This window comes from Musa acuminata, chromosome BXJ3-3 (assembly GCF_036884655.1).
Source record: "Musa acuminata AAA Group cultivar baxijiao chromosome BXJ3-3, Cavendish_Baxijiao_AAA, whole genome shotgun sequence".
NCBI classification, from domain to species: Eukaryota; Viridiplantae; Streptophyta; class Magnoliopsida; order Zingiberales; family Musaceae; genus Musa; species Musa acuminata.
This window is the reverse complement of record NC_088351.1, coordinates 10,823,529-10,837,643: the sequence shown is the minus strand read 5'-3', so window position 1 is coordinate 10,837,643 and position 14,115 is coordinate 10,823,529. Positions and strand designations below refer to the sequence as shown.

The following is a 14,115-nucleotide window of genomic DNA, read 5'->3' as shown; positions in this document are numbered from 1 at the left end:
GGAGGAAGGAGAAGAATAGGAGGAAGAAGAAAGTATTTTTTTATCTATTTGTAAAGGAATGATTTGAAAATATTATTTAATTTTAAAATAAGATCATAAATAATAAAAAGATTGTTAAGAATATAAATCTCTTTTTTGAGAATTATCCTTTTATGTCTAATAGCTAAAATACCTATAGTAACTTACTTACCTTTTTTCCTCCCTTTGTTTTATCCTTTTTCCCATGGATTGAATAAATTAATATTTTCTTAGTATAATTAAAAATGCTTTAACATAATATAAAAAGATCATCAATATAATATTTTTAAAAATTATATATTTATATTATTAAATATTTATATAATATAAATATATAAAAATAAATATATCTGGACCGATTCACCAACGACCCGAAAACGGAAGGGAAAGAGAGGGATTGATGACTCACCGTATCGGATCCTATTCATCAACCATTTTTAGTTCTCTCGTTCTTTTGCACGGTATAAACCTCCCGAATGGACAACATAACAGATCCCTCCATTCCTTTTCTCGCCTCATCCACGGCGGCTCGAGTCACAATCAATTTGTGTTAGCCAACAAAAAAACATATATAACGAGTCGATGGAATCTGAAATTAAATAAGAGGCAAAAGGAAAAAAAAAGGACCGACTCGCTGCCAGCCTGCCACTCCCGTCACCTCTGACTCTCACCGCGGGGCCATCGACACGGAGAACTCCGTCGGGGGCTTCACCGTCTCCGCCCACGCCTCCGAATCTAGAAAGAGCTTCGAAACCCTCCCGGCCACCCACGTCATGTCCGGCCGCGCCGCCGCCTCCGCCTCCACGCACTGCAGAGCCACCTGGATCAGCGCCTCTGCCGTCTCCACCGGGTACGAGTCTCGCAGCCTCCGGTCCACCCACTGCCTCATCCTCCCGCGCCGTTCCCCCTCCTCCTCCGCACCGATCACCTCCCTTGCCGTGTCGATCAGGGAAACCCGCTGGAATTCGCTCCCGTCCCCCCTGCCCATGCTGAACTTGAGCGGCTCGTCGCCGGAGATGAGCTCCAGGAGGACGACCCCGAAGGCGAACACGTCGGACCGCCGGGAAATGCTCCCGCCGGCGAGCAGCTCCGGCGCCATGTACCCCCTGGACCCCTCGATCCGCATCCGGCGGCTGCCCGTCCTCCTGATCCCCGGCGGCGGCGGCGGGGTGATCGAGTCGGCCTTGCCGTCCTCTTCGGCGGTGGCGGGGGGGATTTCGTCGGCGAGATCGGCGGCGCCGAAGTGGCAAATTCTTGCACGGAAGCCGGGTTCCGTGACGAGGACGGAAGAGCTCTTGAGCCGGTTGTGGATGGAGGAGTGGAGGTGGATGTACTCGAGGCCATGGGCGAGGTCGGAGGCGACCTGCATCCTGGAGATCCAGGTGGACAGCGGCGTGAAATTAGGGTTCCTCTGGTTGCGGAGGCAGTCGGTGAGGCTGGCACCGGTGGCAAATTCGTGGACGACGTAGACGTGGTCGCCGGCAAGAGAGGCGCCGAGAAGGTGGATGAGGCTGGAGTGGTGGGACCTGGCGAGGGCGGCGAGGCGGGCGGGCAGGGCGGCTGGGTCGGGGCCGTGGAAGCGTCGCTGGAAGACGACGGCGTCCTTGCCGCGGAGGGAGCAGCGCCAACCGGATTTCGCGGCCGGGAGGCGGTTGGAGTGGAAGTTCCCCGTTGCGGAGCAGAGCTCGGAGAAGGTGTAGAGAACGGGGGGATCCGGGAGGGCCTCACGAAGGGAGGTGAGGCTGGATACGGAGGATGAGGAGGCCTTGGAGCCGGAGGAGGGGAAGGAATTGAAGGGGACGGCCGCAGCGGTACGGGGTAGGCGGGGGTCGCTACTGGAGCCGGTGGGGAAGCCACTGGATGAGGTGGCGACGGCGGAGATGGCGGCAGAGGATGCTCGGGACCTCGTTCGCGGCCTGGGCTCGGTGGCGAGGGTAGCGGACTTGGTCTTGCACATGGGGCGGAGAACATCGAAGACGGCTGCCCAAATCGCAGGGGATTGCGACCTTGGAATTTGGGAAGGTCGATTATATATATATATATCAAAATTCAGATGTTACTTGGCTCGTTAAAGGTCGGTTCGATAAAATTAGAAGGACCAAATTCCAAAAGATAACGAGGCTCGGTTCCAACTCTTTCTCATAGAAGACAAAGCTTCTCATAGATATAGTCATCATCACCATGGGTCGGCGCCCATTCCTGTCTCTCTGTCTTCCTCTTTCTCCAAAAGTTCCTCGAGAGGCACAGCCTAGTCTCGAGAGTCAAAAGAGAAGTTTCAATCCTCTAGCGTTGTTTACACTGTTCTTAAGCTTGCTTGCCCCTTGCTAGTCCTCAAGCACTAATCCAGTCAACTAACAGAGGACAAGGCTTCCAAGTTTTCCTCACACGAGTCCTTTGCTGCACATCATACGGCGGCACAGTGTGTCAGCAATAATTGCACTAGTCATTTTTATGGGCATCTTTGTCGACGAAACAACATCAGGAGGTATAAGGAGTCAAAACCCATGGCGTCAAGGGACTTGGTTGGTGGCCGACCCCAGCTGTTCTTGGGATGAACACACCAAGTGACTCTATGGATGTGAGAGCACATACTGTAGCCGAAGACGTCTATATATGTATATATAAGGGAAAACAACATGTGATGGTTTGCATCGATAAGTACACGAGTTAAAAATGCCCGTCTGACCTATATGTCCCCTTAGTCCAGTAAATTAGTGCCGTATGTAACACCCAAACCGGTAAATTAAATATGGATGCTTAAATTTAAATTAAATTTTAATATTTATATAGAAAGAATATTCAAACTGTGGTAGGATTTTTTATCGGTGGAGAAAAAAAAAGTATAATTCCGTGGAAAAAAAAAGAGGTAAAAATGATGTCAGTCCACGTGCTACCGTTCCCGTAGGGGCAAGGGAAAGCCGAGGTGCAACTTGAGGCCACAGCTTTTTCTTCCCGCGTTATCCTTGGGGCCTCTGTCGATCTCGAAGCCATCGAAGACGTGTAAGCCATGAGCTCCCATTCGGAGGTAGTGTCTCATCACCATGCGTCAGGAAGCACGACGCGATGTATGCCTCTGCTTGGCCTCTCAAGAGTGGACCTGTCTCCTTGCGATCACACCTTTTCCACCGTCATAAGCCACCTCCAGCTTTCACAACTCCTATCAAAGCTAAACAAGAAAAGGCACATCAAAGTCAAACCATTCATACAAATAACATTCCGTAACCTATGGGATTACTGTGTGTTATGATAAATAATTTTTTTAACCGTGACCTTGGGGTCGATGCGGCTAGTTCAGGGATCCGAACGGCTGGGATCAGGCATGACTCCTCTCGGGGTCTTGTGGCGGCCGATTGCGGGGGGTCTGGCTGGAAGGCTCCGCGACGCCGGGTTGGGTCGGCTCCGGTCGAGTACCTGCACACATGTCGGGTCGACGGTTCGGCCCGACCCCTCCGACGATCAAGTCAGTGATTGGGAGAGGAGTTTTTGGGCGAAGTTGTGCTTCTGTGTGCTTGCCCTGTTCGTTTGGGGCATGAGAGTATTTATAGGTGAGTTTGATGTTACCTTATGTGCCACCTTGTCGAGGCAAGGCCGTACCTCCGATGGTGCCTGTCGTCGTCGTGGGCGTTGCGTGGAAGACCGAGCTACCGCAGGGTATGACGAGCCTCAATCGACGCCTTCCCCTGCCTCGGTCGGTCGTGCGGGGTCAGACGATGAGATCGTCTGGGTACGGTGAGTAAGGGTGCACATTATGTTGATGTTTAATGCTCATCCCCTGGAGCAGTGTGCCATCCAGGGGCTGACGTCGTGTTGTATTAAGTCAAATCCGGTGTATCACGTCAAATCTGTTTTTACCCCTATCACTGTGGTTGCTCTCGGTATATCAAAATCTGTTGTACTCTGGTAATTGTCGTGCGGGTCGTTTTTCCGAGTCGGAAGTGCGACCCAAGTCGTTCGACCGGGATTACGCGCATCAGATACTTCCATCGGAGCCGTCCGTTTGAGACGGGACAGTCGGTGGTGATCCGCCCCTTGGGGTCCGTGGAGGCTCGCCCTTCGGGAAGAAGAGCTCCGCGAGAGTGGGTCCCTCCACTGACGAACGTCAGAATGGGGTCGGACGGCAGAGATTCCCTGTGATGGGAACCAACGGACGAGCCGCGTCGGGTTCTGCACGGGGCCCGCGCCCTGTGGAATCTAGTCCGTACACGCGTCTCCACGAGGCGTGTACGGCCCGAGACCGAACGACCCCCGTATCGCCATCGGGGAAATGAAGTGGGGGAGACGAAGCCGGGGCGAACGCGGAACCGGTGCGCCGCTCCCATCCGCCAATTCCCGTCGCTCTCTTGTCACCGCTCGCTTCGTTCCGCTGTGGGGACGCGAGGCCGTGTTGTCCGCTCCGTTTAAGCATCCAGATTGATTCGTATCCTCGCTCGTTTGCTATTATTGTGTAAGCCTCTGTTTCAGGATGGATTAGTGTGCTTTTAATCTGAAATCAATCGCATCGTGGGTTTCCAATGGATGACGGCAAATCGATCTGCAGTTTACTCGTTTAAAAAGCTTGGGAATGATGTATATTGATTACGATTTTCTCGAGTCTATTTGTGTCTTCGCTATTATTGAGACGTAATATTTGTTATATTAAGTATATCTGGTGATGTTTTCTTTTGCTTTAGCTGCTCTCTCTCTCTCTCTCTCTGCTACTTTTCAGATTAGAGTGGATTATATTAATATGTCGTTAGATGTTTCAGCTCGAATCATATCCGACTTCAAGAATCATGTCTAGCTTTGAGTCCATTTTTTGGATTTGAAGTGCTACAATTTGATGAATCCTATCTGCTACTGAATTATTCCTCAGGTTTCGGTTTCAGTTCCAGCCCTTATTCTTGGCATTTAGACCTATTTTACAACACGAAGAACGATCGCAGTATCCTATCAGATCACATTTCAGACTTTTTTATGAAGTTCTATTACTGGTCATCTCCTTGTTGACCTTGAATTGCTGGTGGCATCCTGCCTCTCTTGCTTTTTTCCCCTTTTTATTTGTTCATGTCCTGTATTTTTCCCTCTTTCTTTCCTTTTTCTTAATATAAAGAAGATGAATGGGATGAGGACATTTCAACCATTTGTGCCTTTCAAGAACCAGCGATTTAATTTTCTAACAGCTTCTCTAAACTTCATCCAAAGAACATGGCACATGTGGTGGCATGTCAAGACTTATGTTAGATGCTTATCATCAAAGTAGTTGTTAATATAATAATCAGTAGCTAATGGAGCAACCTTAAGATGGACTTATTATAATTAGCAACAGCCCAACTTAAACCATAGTTTAGGCACCTAAGCAGTAGCCAAGGTAACTAACTCAACAAAAGTTGCTCCTTCAATAATAATTTGATGTGGTAGTAGTATTTACTTGTGTTCATGGTCCATGAGGTGTTAAGCTGTTGGCCTTGTGCCGACACTGTTGTGTTTGAAATTAAAAAGTTCCTATAACATGATCATTTCTGAATAGCATGCACGAGCAAGTTCGCATGTCTTTGTAATCCAACACAATTGTCATTTTTTAGATTAAGTTTTGTGATTGTTTCTTGATTTTGTTAGATCATCTGTTATTCCTAAAATCATTCTCCCATAAATAGGGTAATGAATAACCGAAACAATTTGACATATTTTGAAGTCCAGGTGTAAACTTTAAGGAAATTTTGCAAGAATCATGAAAATCTATGCCATGAATGTCCACATATCTCAAAATAACAGTGGTTACCTGTTTCTGCTAACTCATTGCTTATTATATGTTGATTTTCATATCAGTGGTGGAAAAGTTTAACAGAACCCTAGTAAGATGTATTTAATCTTACAATAATTCTCCTACTCATTCAACAAAAAAGCCGCTGAACTCAGATGGCATACTGGTCTTTCTAACTAGTGAGTTTTCCCCAAACTTTATTCATGCTGAGAAGGAACCGATTCATAATCACATTATCATTCGTTTAAAATTTCTAATTCAATGGTGAATCTAGTAAGCACATCATGTATGGGAGTGATCCAGATTCATGTCACTCGGTAATGAAGCTTATGTTTATTCTATTCAAATGGCCATATGTCTATACATGCCTTTCAACTCCTCAATGTATGATGCAGATTCTCTTGATTCATCTTTTACTTTACGTTCAATTTGGACTGATTTAATGTGCCTATCTACTTAGAATTAGTGCCTCTGATGCAGGGAATAAATTCTGCTAATGATACTAGGAAATTTCCACGACAGCTGAAATATTTTTTGAGCTACAATAAATAATTCTAGGAAGGGTAATTTCAGATTACCTTTGCTGGCACACTATTGTGATTGTGTATCAGATGGCTACGTATGAGCAAGACTCTGAAGTTTATCGGTGGGGAATTGATTTTTTTCATGGTGAGTTTTTTCCAAACCCTTCATATTCAGGAAGCACCGCTGAGCAGGATTCCAGCCTTAATGGAAATAGTTATATTAGACAAGGTTTGTTGATGCAGACCATGCTACTTTAGAGAATGAGATGATTGTATGCACTTGTAGTAAAACAAATTTCTTTGGTTGTTGATGCAGATGCTTCTGCAACTGCACATGAATATGAGGAGCATACACAAGCATCTTTTTTTACACATGATTTGTTTGACCCATACTGTAGTTCAGGTAGTAAGATAAATGAACTTACTCGAGTTAGTTGAAATTTTAATGGTATATTTTGATTTATTACGTCATGAAGTAATTAATGCTCGTTTATGTAGGGATTAAGGATGTCCAAGAGGAGATGGATGACACCAAACCTTCTAGTTCATGTTCCAGTCCTGCAAGAAACTCTTATGAGGAAGGGTATTCGTTGGACGTTCCCGATGAATTTTCTTTTGTAGATGGTGAAGTTGGCAGAAGGTTAAATCAGATGGTCCCTGTCCCTGTAAGTTTATTTATTTTTTTTAAATTCCAATCTTCTTTAACATTCTAAAGAATGATTCTATTGTGTTATTTGTATTTCATGTTATTCAACTGTTTCATCTGCTTCTTATGGGGCAAGATAACATTCTAAACTAATTTGTATGTGTCATTTAATATGAAAGTTCTGCATTGATTACTTTAGGTTGTCAATGGTTAAAATAAGCAGTGATATTTGCAAGAATACATATTGAGGCTCCCACTTAGTTTGTATGGCTAGTTATTTTTATCGCGAAACAAATGTGATCATTCAGCATGACATCAACAAGAATAATTAATGACAAGATTTAGTTAGGTTACCACTTCAACCAAAAGCTTAATTTAATGTGAAGGGACCCGACATATTTAAACAATATTCTCTCTCACATTCAAGCCAATTTAAGGATTAAGCGACTTGAAAGTGGACACAAGGACCCAAGTATAAGGTGGAAGCTTAAACCTCGTGTGAAGATCTGTATATGGGTAATGAAACACTAGGTGAAACATAAAGAGGAGCAAATCAAAGATTCATGTGCGAGACCCGCTGCAATAGCATGATCAAATTTTTGTTAGGAGAACCACTTTGACCAAAAGTTTGAGCTGATAGTAAAGATCTTAACTTATATTTTATCCCTGTTACTTGAAGATGACCTCCACTCTAATGCATCATCTGAAAACTCTGATGCACAACTTTTTCTCTATTAATCTAGCACAGATGACATGCTACACTACAAAATTAGCTGACTGCTGAGGTATGCTAGCCATGTATTATTTTCTTTTGCAACAAATCCAGGTTAACATGTCAGTGCCACATTTGTTTATCTGTTTATTTATTTACTTCTTGTTATTTATGATCCCATAAGATTATTGTCATCTGGTTTTGGCAGCATGTTCCTAAAATCAACGGAGAAATTCCTTCTGTTGATGAAGCCACTTCTGATCATCAAAGGCTACTAGAGAGGTATGGCCTGTTAACTTGGTATTATGTATACCAAACAAATCGATCTAGTAAGTTTGATTTACATATGCATACCAACTGAACCAAATGATAGGGATAAAACAGCACTAGTAATTAAATACATAATAACATATGTGATTACCTTGATATTTATTTAGATTGTTAATATTGTGAAGTTGTGAAACATTAAAAAAATAGCTGTTAACTAATACATCCTTATTCATTAAGAAATAAGTGACCATCTAACAACATAATGCTCAAAATATGTAAGAAAATGTATCAAGAAATTGTGATAAATTAAACAGTTAATTTGTATTCTTCTGCGAAACATCATTAAATAATATGTTCGGAACTGCATTTTATCATATTTAAAATATACTATTAAAAGAAAAAGTCTTCCTAAAACAATATCTACATATGGAAATTTGTTAACGATTTAGAGAATCATATACTTTTAGAAAGTATCTTCATGGATTCAAGAAATATTTTATAAATCGGGCTATTACTCATGTTCAATGAGTTTATGAGCATACAGACGTATCAATTTTTCATTATTTTGCATGCTTAAAGTCATGCATCTCTAAGAAGTTAATTTCATGTTCTAATCTTTTTCTATGTGATCATTGGTTGTTTATATCGCAGGTTGCAATTATATGACTTGGTTGAGCGTAAGGTCCAAGGAGATGGTAACTGTCAGGTTAGTCATAACAATTTATTTGTTGAAGTAAATGACATGATTGTGCCTAGGGAAGCCTATTGCCAATATGCTTGCCAATTTAGATTTTTCTTCGAGGACAATGCTTCTCGACTGATTTGTGGAACCAGTATGTATTTGTTCCTTTCCCTTTTATTGTTCTACCAGTTACTTTAATGTTCTCGTTTTCAGTGGACTAGTTCTAAATATTTGACGATTATATTTTAAATCAAGATCAGGCTTGACCCAATTGATGTATCTTAAGTTATGGAAGATAAATATTAAAAAACAGAAAATTTGCAAAGTAGTGGAAGAAAAAGAGAAAAATTAACAATATCATGAAATATAGACAAAAGGTCATTGTAGAGCCAGTAAACTGTACACTTGTGGATTATGGTTTGCCCAAAATATTTTGATAAAAAAATATATGGAATTTTCATCAATAAATAGCAATATGAGACCAGGATGTCTAAATGCAGGCGTTAAAATTTGTGGGTTAGTTTCAATGAATATTTTATCTGAAGCAGCCAAATTGGAAGGATTGCTCTATATATAAAGAGCCTAAGGTGTAAAAAATGTATATTTAAGAAGAGTGGTTAATGTAAGTTGAGGTTTCTCATTGTTAGACATGTGTCCTACATATTTGCCTTCCTCTTCTGCTTAGGATTGATCAAGATTCCAACATAATGTAGACCTTTCATGTAGTGAATATTTAAGGAACTAGACAATTTCTATTTGTCAAATTCCAATCATATCAGCTGAACCTAGTGATTGGTTAAATTTGCACAATTTATGATCCTTAGTTTTGACCCTCAAATGAAGTGGATTATGGATTGAATTCATCATAAGCTTGATAGCTTAATGCCAGTAACTTGGGCTTGGCAGATGGCTTGCACCCTGTTCTATTTGTTGGACCGATAGGTCCATTGGACTGGGCCGTAACACAATCTCCATTGACTTTGGCCAATTTCTGAGGCAAGTCCATTTGATGAAAACTCTGGTGTCGAGAAACGGGCCATATGGACCTATAAGCTTACTGACATTCTATTTTGTTTCCTTTTAATAATCAATTAGTGACAATTTTGGAGTTGATATTGAGTACTATAACCTTGTACTTAGAGTACTGATAATTAATAAATTTCATTTTTTTTGGTTAATGATCATTTAGGACATATAAACAATGCCTTATTTCTCTTCCTAAGAACAAGGTCCTGCAGTTCCGAAGTATCTGGGCTATTCGTATTTTATTAAAAATTTTTATGACAATTTGATCTTTTTCTGGAAATATTTATGGGGAATCAGTGAAAATATTTTCAAATATGCTGACGGCAAATATGTGGGACTAAAAGGTTGCTGTTATAGTTAAAAAATAACGGGGATCAGATAACCAGAAAAAAATTATATAGTTGAATTCTATCATCTCGTAGGCATACAACTTGGTAATGATCAAGACTTTTGCTGGCTACTCAGATATCCAACTTTTTGCTCTGTTGATGCAAATAGTTATTTGAAGAATACACTATGACCTGTCATTGACAGTATAGGTCCTGATAGGACAAGACTTGACTTAACTGGCGGTTCACCAAGAAACTGCTCCTAATAAAAATTGGCCCTTACCTGAAATGGACATTTTTGGTTCACAATCAAAATTTGAGATTATAATTTTTTTCCTGCAATACCTGACATTATTGAAGAACATGTTCCAGTTTCGAGCGCTATCTGACCAATTATATCGAACACCTGAGCACCATGAGTTTGTGAGGCAGCAAATCATTGCTCAGGTTAACTTTTCATTCTATTGATTTTCTTTCAATATTTTAGACCTATGATGTCTTTAAATTGACATGCCTTTTCTCATTGTTTTTAGCTTAAATCTCACCCTGAGATTTATGAGGGATATGTTCCAATGACATATGGTGAATACCTGAATAAGCTTTCAAAGTAAGTATTATTCTTTAAGGTTCTAGGACTTCATTCTAATATGCTGTTCTATAAAACATTACTGTTTTAATAATTTGCTTGATTTGCACTGTCATATGCAGGCTTGGTGAGTGGGGTGATCATGTAACGTTGCAGGCAGCTGCAGATTCGGTATCATATTCTTCTTTCTTTTATTCTGCTTTTATTTTCTGATTCCTTTCAATTCTGCTTTTAATATAGTTATATTGGAAACCTTCATTAACTATTTCTTTTATGATAAATTTCATTATCTGCCAAAGGTTGACTGTGAAAAAGAGCTAAAATTTGTTTGTAGTTAAAAGTTAGTTTTTTTGGATGTGCTATTTGGAGATGATTTTGGAAACTTTTGCCTGACTCGTACCAATGCCACTATCTTTCGATTGATGCTTCCACCATATTGAGAAGCTCATCTTTTAGCTTAACCTTTCTATGCACTTGTGTGGATCTTGTGGAGGAGCATGATTTTGGCTGGTACTCAGTAAGACTGGTTTTTGGACAAGTGAGTTTGTGGAATTATTTTAGAGCTGAAATCTGGAGTTTTTAGGCAGATGCTCCCATCTGTTAAAAAAGCTCCATCTATGCAGCAGACGTGCAATGTGGATCTGTTGGCCGATTGTACTCTTCCGACAAATAGTTAAGAACTGCCGTTTCCTTCCCCCTTTGAGGCTCCTCATTATTTGGTGTCAAATCATATTTTCACATAATTGAATATAGAATGTAACTACTGAAAGGAATGAAACAAATGCTACTGAGCCTATTACTTGCTTGCAGGGATTATTAGCCATAGGTATCATAACTAGTGTTTATAAAAGGACAAGGGAGAGGAAGAGAGTAATGTACGAGATTTGCAATCCCTTTAGTTTGCCTATTTATTTATCTACTTGTGTACTCATGTAATGAATTCTTGTAATGAATGTTAGCCTTTCATTCAAATAGATAGGTACATAGTGCATGGTGTATATGAGATTTCCTTTCAGCACGTGTTTTCTCTCATCTTTAATTCTTAGCATCTTTCCAATATATCTCTTGTACAGTATATGTTCTCCATTTTTAATGATTATTGTCTTTGTTTGTTTGAGTGGAAAAGGTTAACCATGGACAAGCCTTGGGGTTATTCTATCAAAATGGTCACTCTCTCCTGATTTATAGTTTTCATCAAGTCGGACCATGACTGTAATTTCGCTGTTTATATTTCTTATAAGGATTTAAATCTCTGTTCGATGCTGGTTTCAGTTATTTGTTGGGAAAGAAATACTTATCGATACGTATGCTTTAATACCGATCCTTGGTCGAACCGATAAGTACCAGTCAGTATACATCTGTCTGACTGGCATTTAAAACCTTGATTTCTTTGTTTCATGCATGTTAAGTGTTGAGGAGTAGCTAAGGGACAAACTTTATTGCATAATCCCGATGTTGAATGTTTACATGTTGATATTTGCGGAGTTTGTCGACTGAGTTGTTAGTTTCTCTTTAGCTTCTGCAGCTTAGAGTGGACAGGCACTCCATTTTGATTTCTTGATATCTTCCTTTCTGTGGGCTTTCTGTTCTGCAGTATGGAGTCAAAATTTTTGTCATAACATCATTCAAGGATACTTGCTATATTGAGATTTTGCCAAGTGTTCAGAAGTCGAATCGAGGTACACCTGAAATTAGTGCTTTCTGCTGTATATTTTAGAATCTTTGTGGTGTTCAAATGTATTATACTAGCTTTTTTGCAACTCTGGAATACATCCTAATCATGTTGAGAATGGAGCTTATTAAGTGCGAAAACTAACATTTCGATTACGTTACATGTTTCCGAGGATGATCAAAGATATTTTCACTTGCCTATACCTACACAATCTCCAAATCTCTTGAACCCCACAAAAGCTTAAAGATTTTTTTTTTTTTTTGCATGCTTTTGTTTCTGGCCTGAGAGTAATAATGAAGTTTTTATGATTTGGTGCAGTCATTTTCTTGAGCTTTTGGGCTGAGGTGCACTACAACTCAATTTATCCTGAAGGAGGTGAGTGCATTATATTCTGTCTCAATGACCGTCCTATACTTTGCATCAGTTATAGAAGAAAAAAACAAACAGAGAAAATAACTTGACCTATGTTATAAAGAAGAGTGGAAATATAAAGAAAACACCCTGTGTTCAGTTCAGGCCAGAAAAAGCTTTGTTTTGTGCTCTCGATGGAAATTTGATGCGTCATATGGAGCAATTGGTTACTTGTTCTCTAAAGCAATTGGTTATTGTTTAATGGATTTGTTTTGGTGGTTCAGATCTCCCTATGGCAGACACGAAGAAGAAGAAGAAGTGGTGGAAGTTCGGAAATAAGCATTGAGGATGAAGAATTTGAGATTTTGAAGTGGTCAATTTGCATCCTTCTGAAGACAAAAATCTTTATGTGATCATTCCCGGCTTCCCGCATTAAGTTCCTACAAGTCATGTCCGCCCCAGCAACTCTATTCCGATCCCCAGAATGTCGTTGTATGCTATAATATCTATGTGATTCTTGGGAAATTGCAGTTTATTTGACTCCGTCTTTACTTCTCCTCCTTACCATGGAGTGCTTCATGGTCGTCATAACTCTAGTCCATGATGAGGCAAAATCCCGTGTCCACATCCCAATCTCGTTTTGGTTCTTGCATGCCCTAACTCTATTTCCATCTTACTTCCTAGAACTTAGTGAAGATCTTGGACGCACTCTTCTTTGATCAGATGAAACTTTTTCTTGTTAATTCTCATCAATGGTCCAAGCTATTCTTTTCTAGTTGGTTTATGTTAAAATGCACCTGTCGATTTGAATCACCTGTGTGTCATGAATTAAACTGTCCTTTGTGTTTGCTCATCTACTTGTATTTTTCAGATTTGTGATTTCTTTTTTTTTTTTTTTTTTTTTTTTGGGCTGGCCTCCTTTGGTACATACTTATGACACTCTTTTTAGATTAAAATAAATAAATAAATAATTTGGACTTAGGTATTTTAATTAGATGTATTTATAATTTTATTTTAAAAAGAATAAACCAACTCACTAGATTTAAAATACTAAACCTATCCAATAACTACTTTTGACTTCATTACAAGAAAACAAGATAAAGTGCATTATAATGTTCAAAAGTGGGCCCATTCAATACGCAAGACAGCACATAATTAAGCTTGAGGAGTTGACATCCAACAGAAATATGGAGCTTTTTATCTTTATTCTGTTTCTTCCTCGGTACTCGACCACGGCTGTGCGAGAGGGAAGGCAAAGAAACGAGAAGCCTTTCTCGGTGATGCCCGTGGGAGATTGCAATATAGAGAACAAGGTCGAGGGGAGAGAGGGAGGGGGGAGTTGGTTGGGCGATGATGGAGAGGAAATTGGTGGCGGTCTGCGTGGCCGTGGGCTTCCTGGGACTCCTCTCCGCCGAGGCCACGAGGATCAAGGTTACCGGCCCACATCTCCCTCCCTCTTTCAGTTCTTGTTCTTTGTCGTGTTATTCTTTGGTGGGGAGTTCTGTTTGTTGTGACTCGTTCTTGATCTTTCTCGGATCTGATGGTTAGCCTCTGAATTG

General features: G+C 40.7%; 2 protein-coding genes across 3 annotated transcripts; one reads left to right on the top strand and one right to left on the bottom strand.

Annotated features, from left to right (window-relative positions):
* Positions 1–490: 490 nt before the first annotated feature.
* Positions 491–2,238, bottom strand: LOC135634106 (lysM domain receptor-like kinase 3). Its single transcript, XM_065144308.1, has one exon. The coding sequence runs from the start codon at positions 1,973–1,975 to the stop codon at positions 686–688; it is 1,290 nt and encodes a 429-aa protein (XP_065000380.1). The 5' UTR covers positions 1,976–2,238; the 3' UTR covers positions 491–685.
* Positions 2,239–4,272: 2,034 nt separating this feature from the next.
* Positions 4,273–13,116, top strand: LOC135632307 (OVARIAN TUMOR DOMAIN-containing deubiquitinating enzyme 12-like). Of its 2 annotated transcripts, none has more exons than XM_065140764.1 (12): positions 4,273–4,462; positions 6,239–6,511; positions 6,599–6,685; positions 6,781–6,947; positions 7,849–7,922; positions 8,562–8,616; positions 10,320–10,394; positions 10,481–10,554; positions 10,656–10,704; positions 12,128–12,212; positions 12,524–12,580; positions 12,841–13,116. In XM_065140764.1, exons 2-12 carry the CDS (start codon positions 6,370–6,372, stop codon positions 12,900–12,902), a joined length of 927 nt encoding a protein of 308 aa, XP_064996836.1. In that variant the 5' UTR covers positions 4,273–4,462; positions 6,239–6,369; the 3' UTR covers positions 12,903–13,116. The 2 variants fall into 2 exon arrangements, with proteins under 2 accessions (XP_064996836.1, XP_064996837.1); XM_065140765.1 differs by having other exon boundaries at positions 4,457–4,584.
* Positions 13,117–14,115: the final 999 nt, after the last annotated feature.

Excerpts from the sequence above, each read along its gene's own strand:
- LOC135634106 (XM_065144308.1), bottom strand. The coding sequence starts at position 1,975 with ATGTGCAAGACCAAGTCCGCTACCCTCGCCACCGAGCCCAGGCCGCGA.
- LOC135632307 (XM_065140764.1), top strand. The coding sequence starts at position 6,370 with ATGGCTACGTATGAGCAAGACTCTGAAGTTTATCGGTGGGGAATTGAT. Across the intron at positions 6,948-7,848 it reads ATCAGATGGTCCCTGTCCCT|CATGTTCCTAAAATCAACGG; the intron begins GTAAGTTTATTT and ends TGGTTTTGGCAG. Across the intron at positions 10,395-10,480 it reads GGCAGCAAATCATTGCTCAG|CTTAAATCTCACCCTGAGAT; the intron begins GTTAACTTTTCA and ends CATTGTTTTTAG.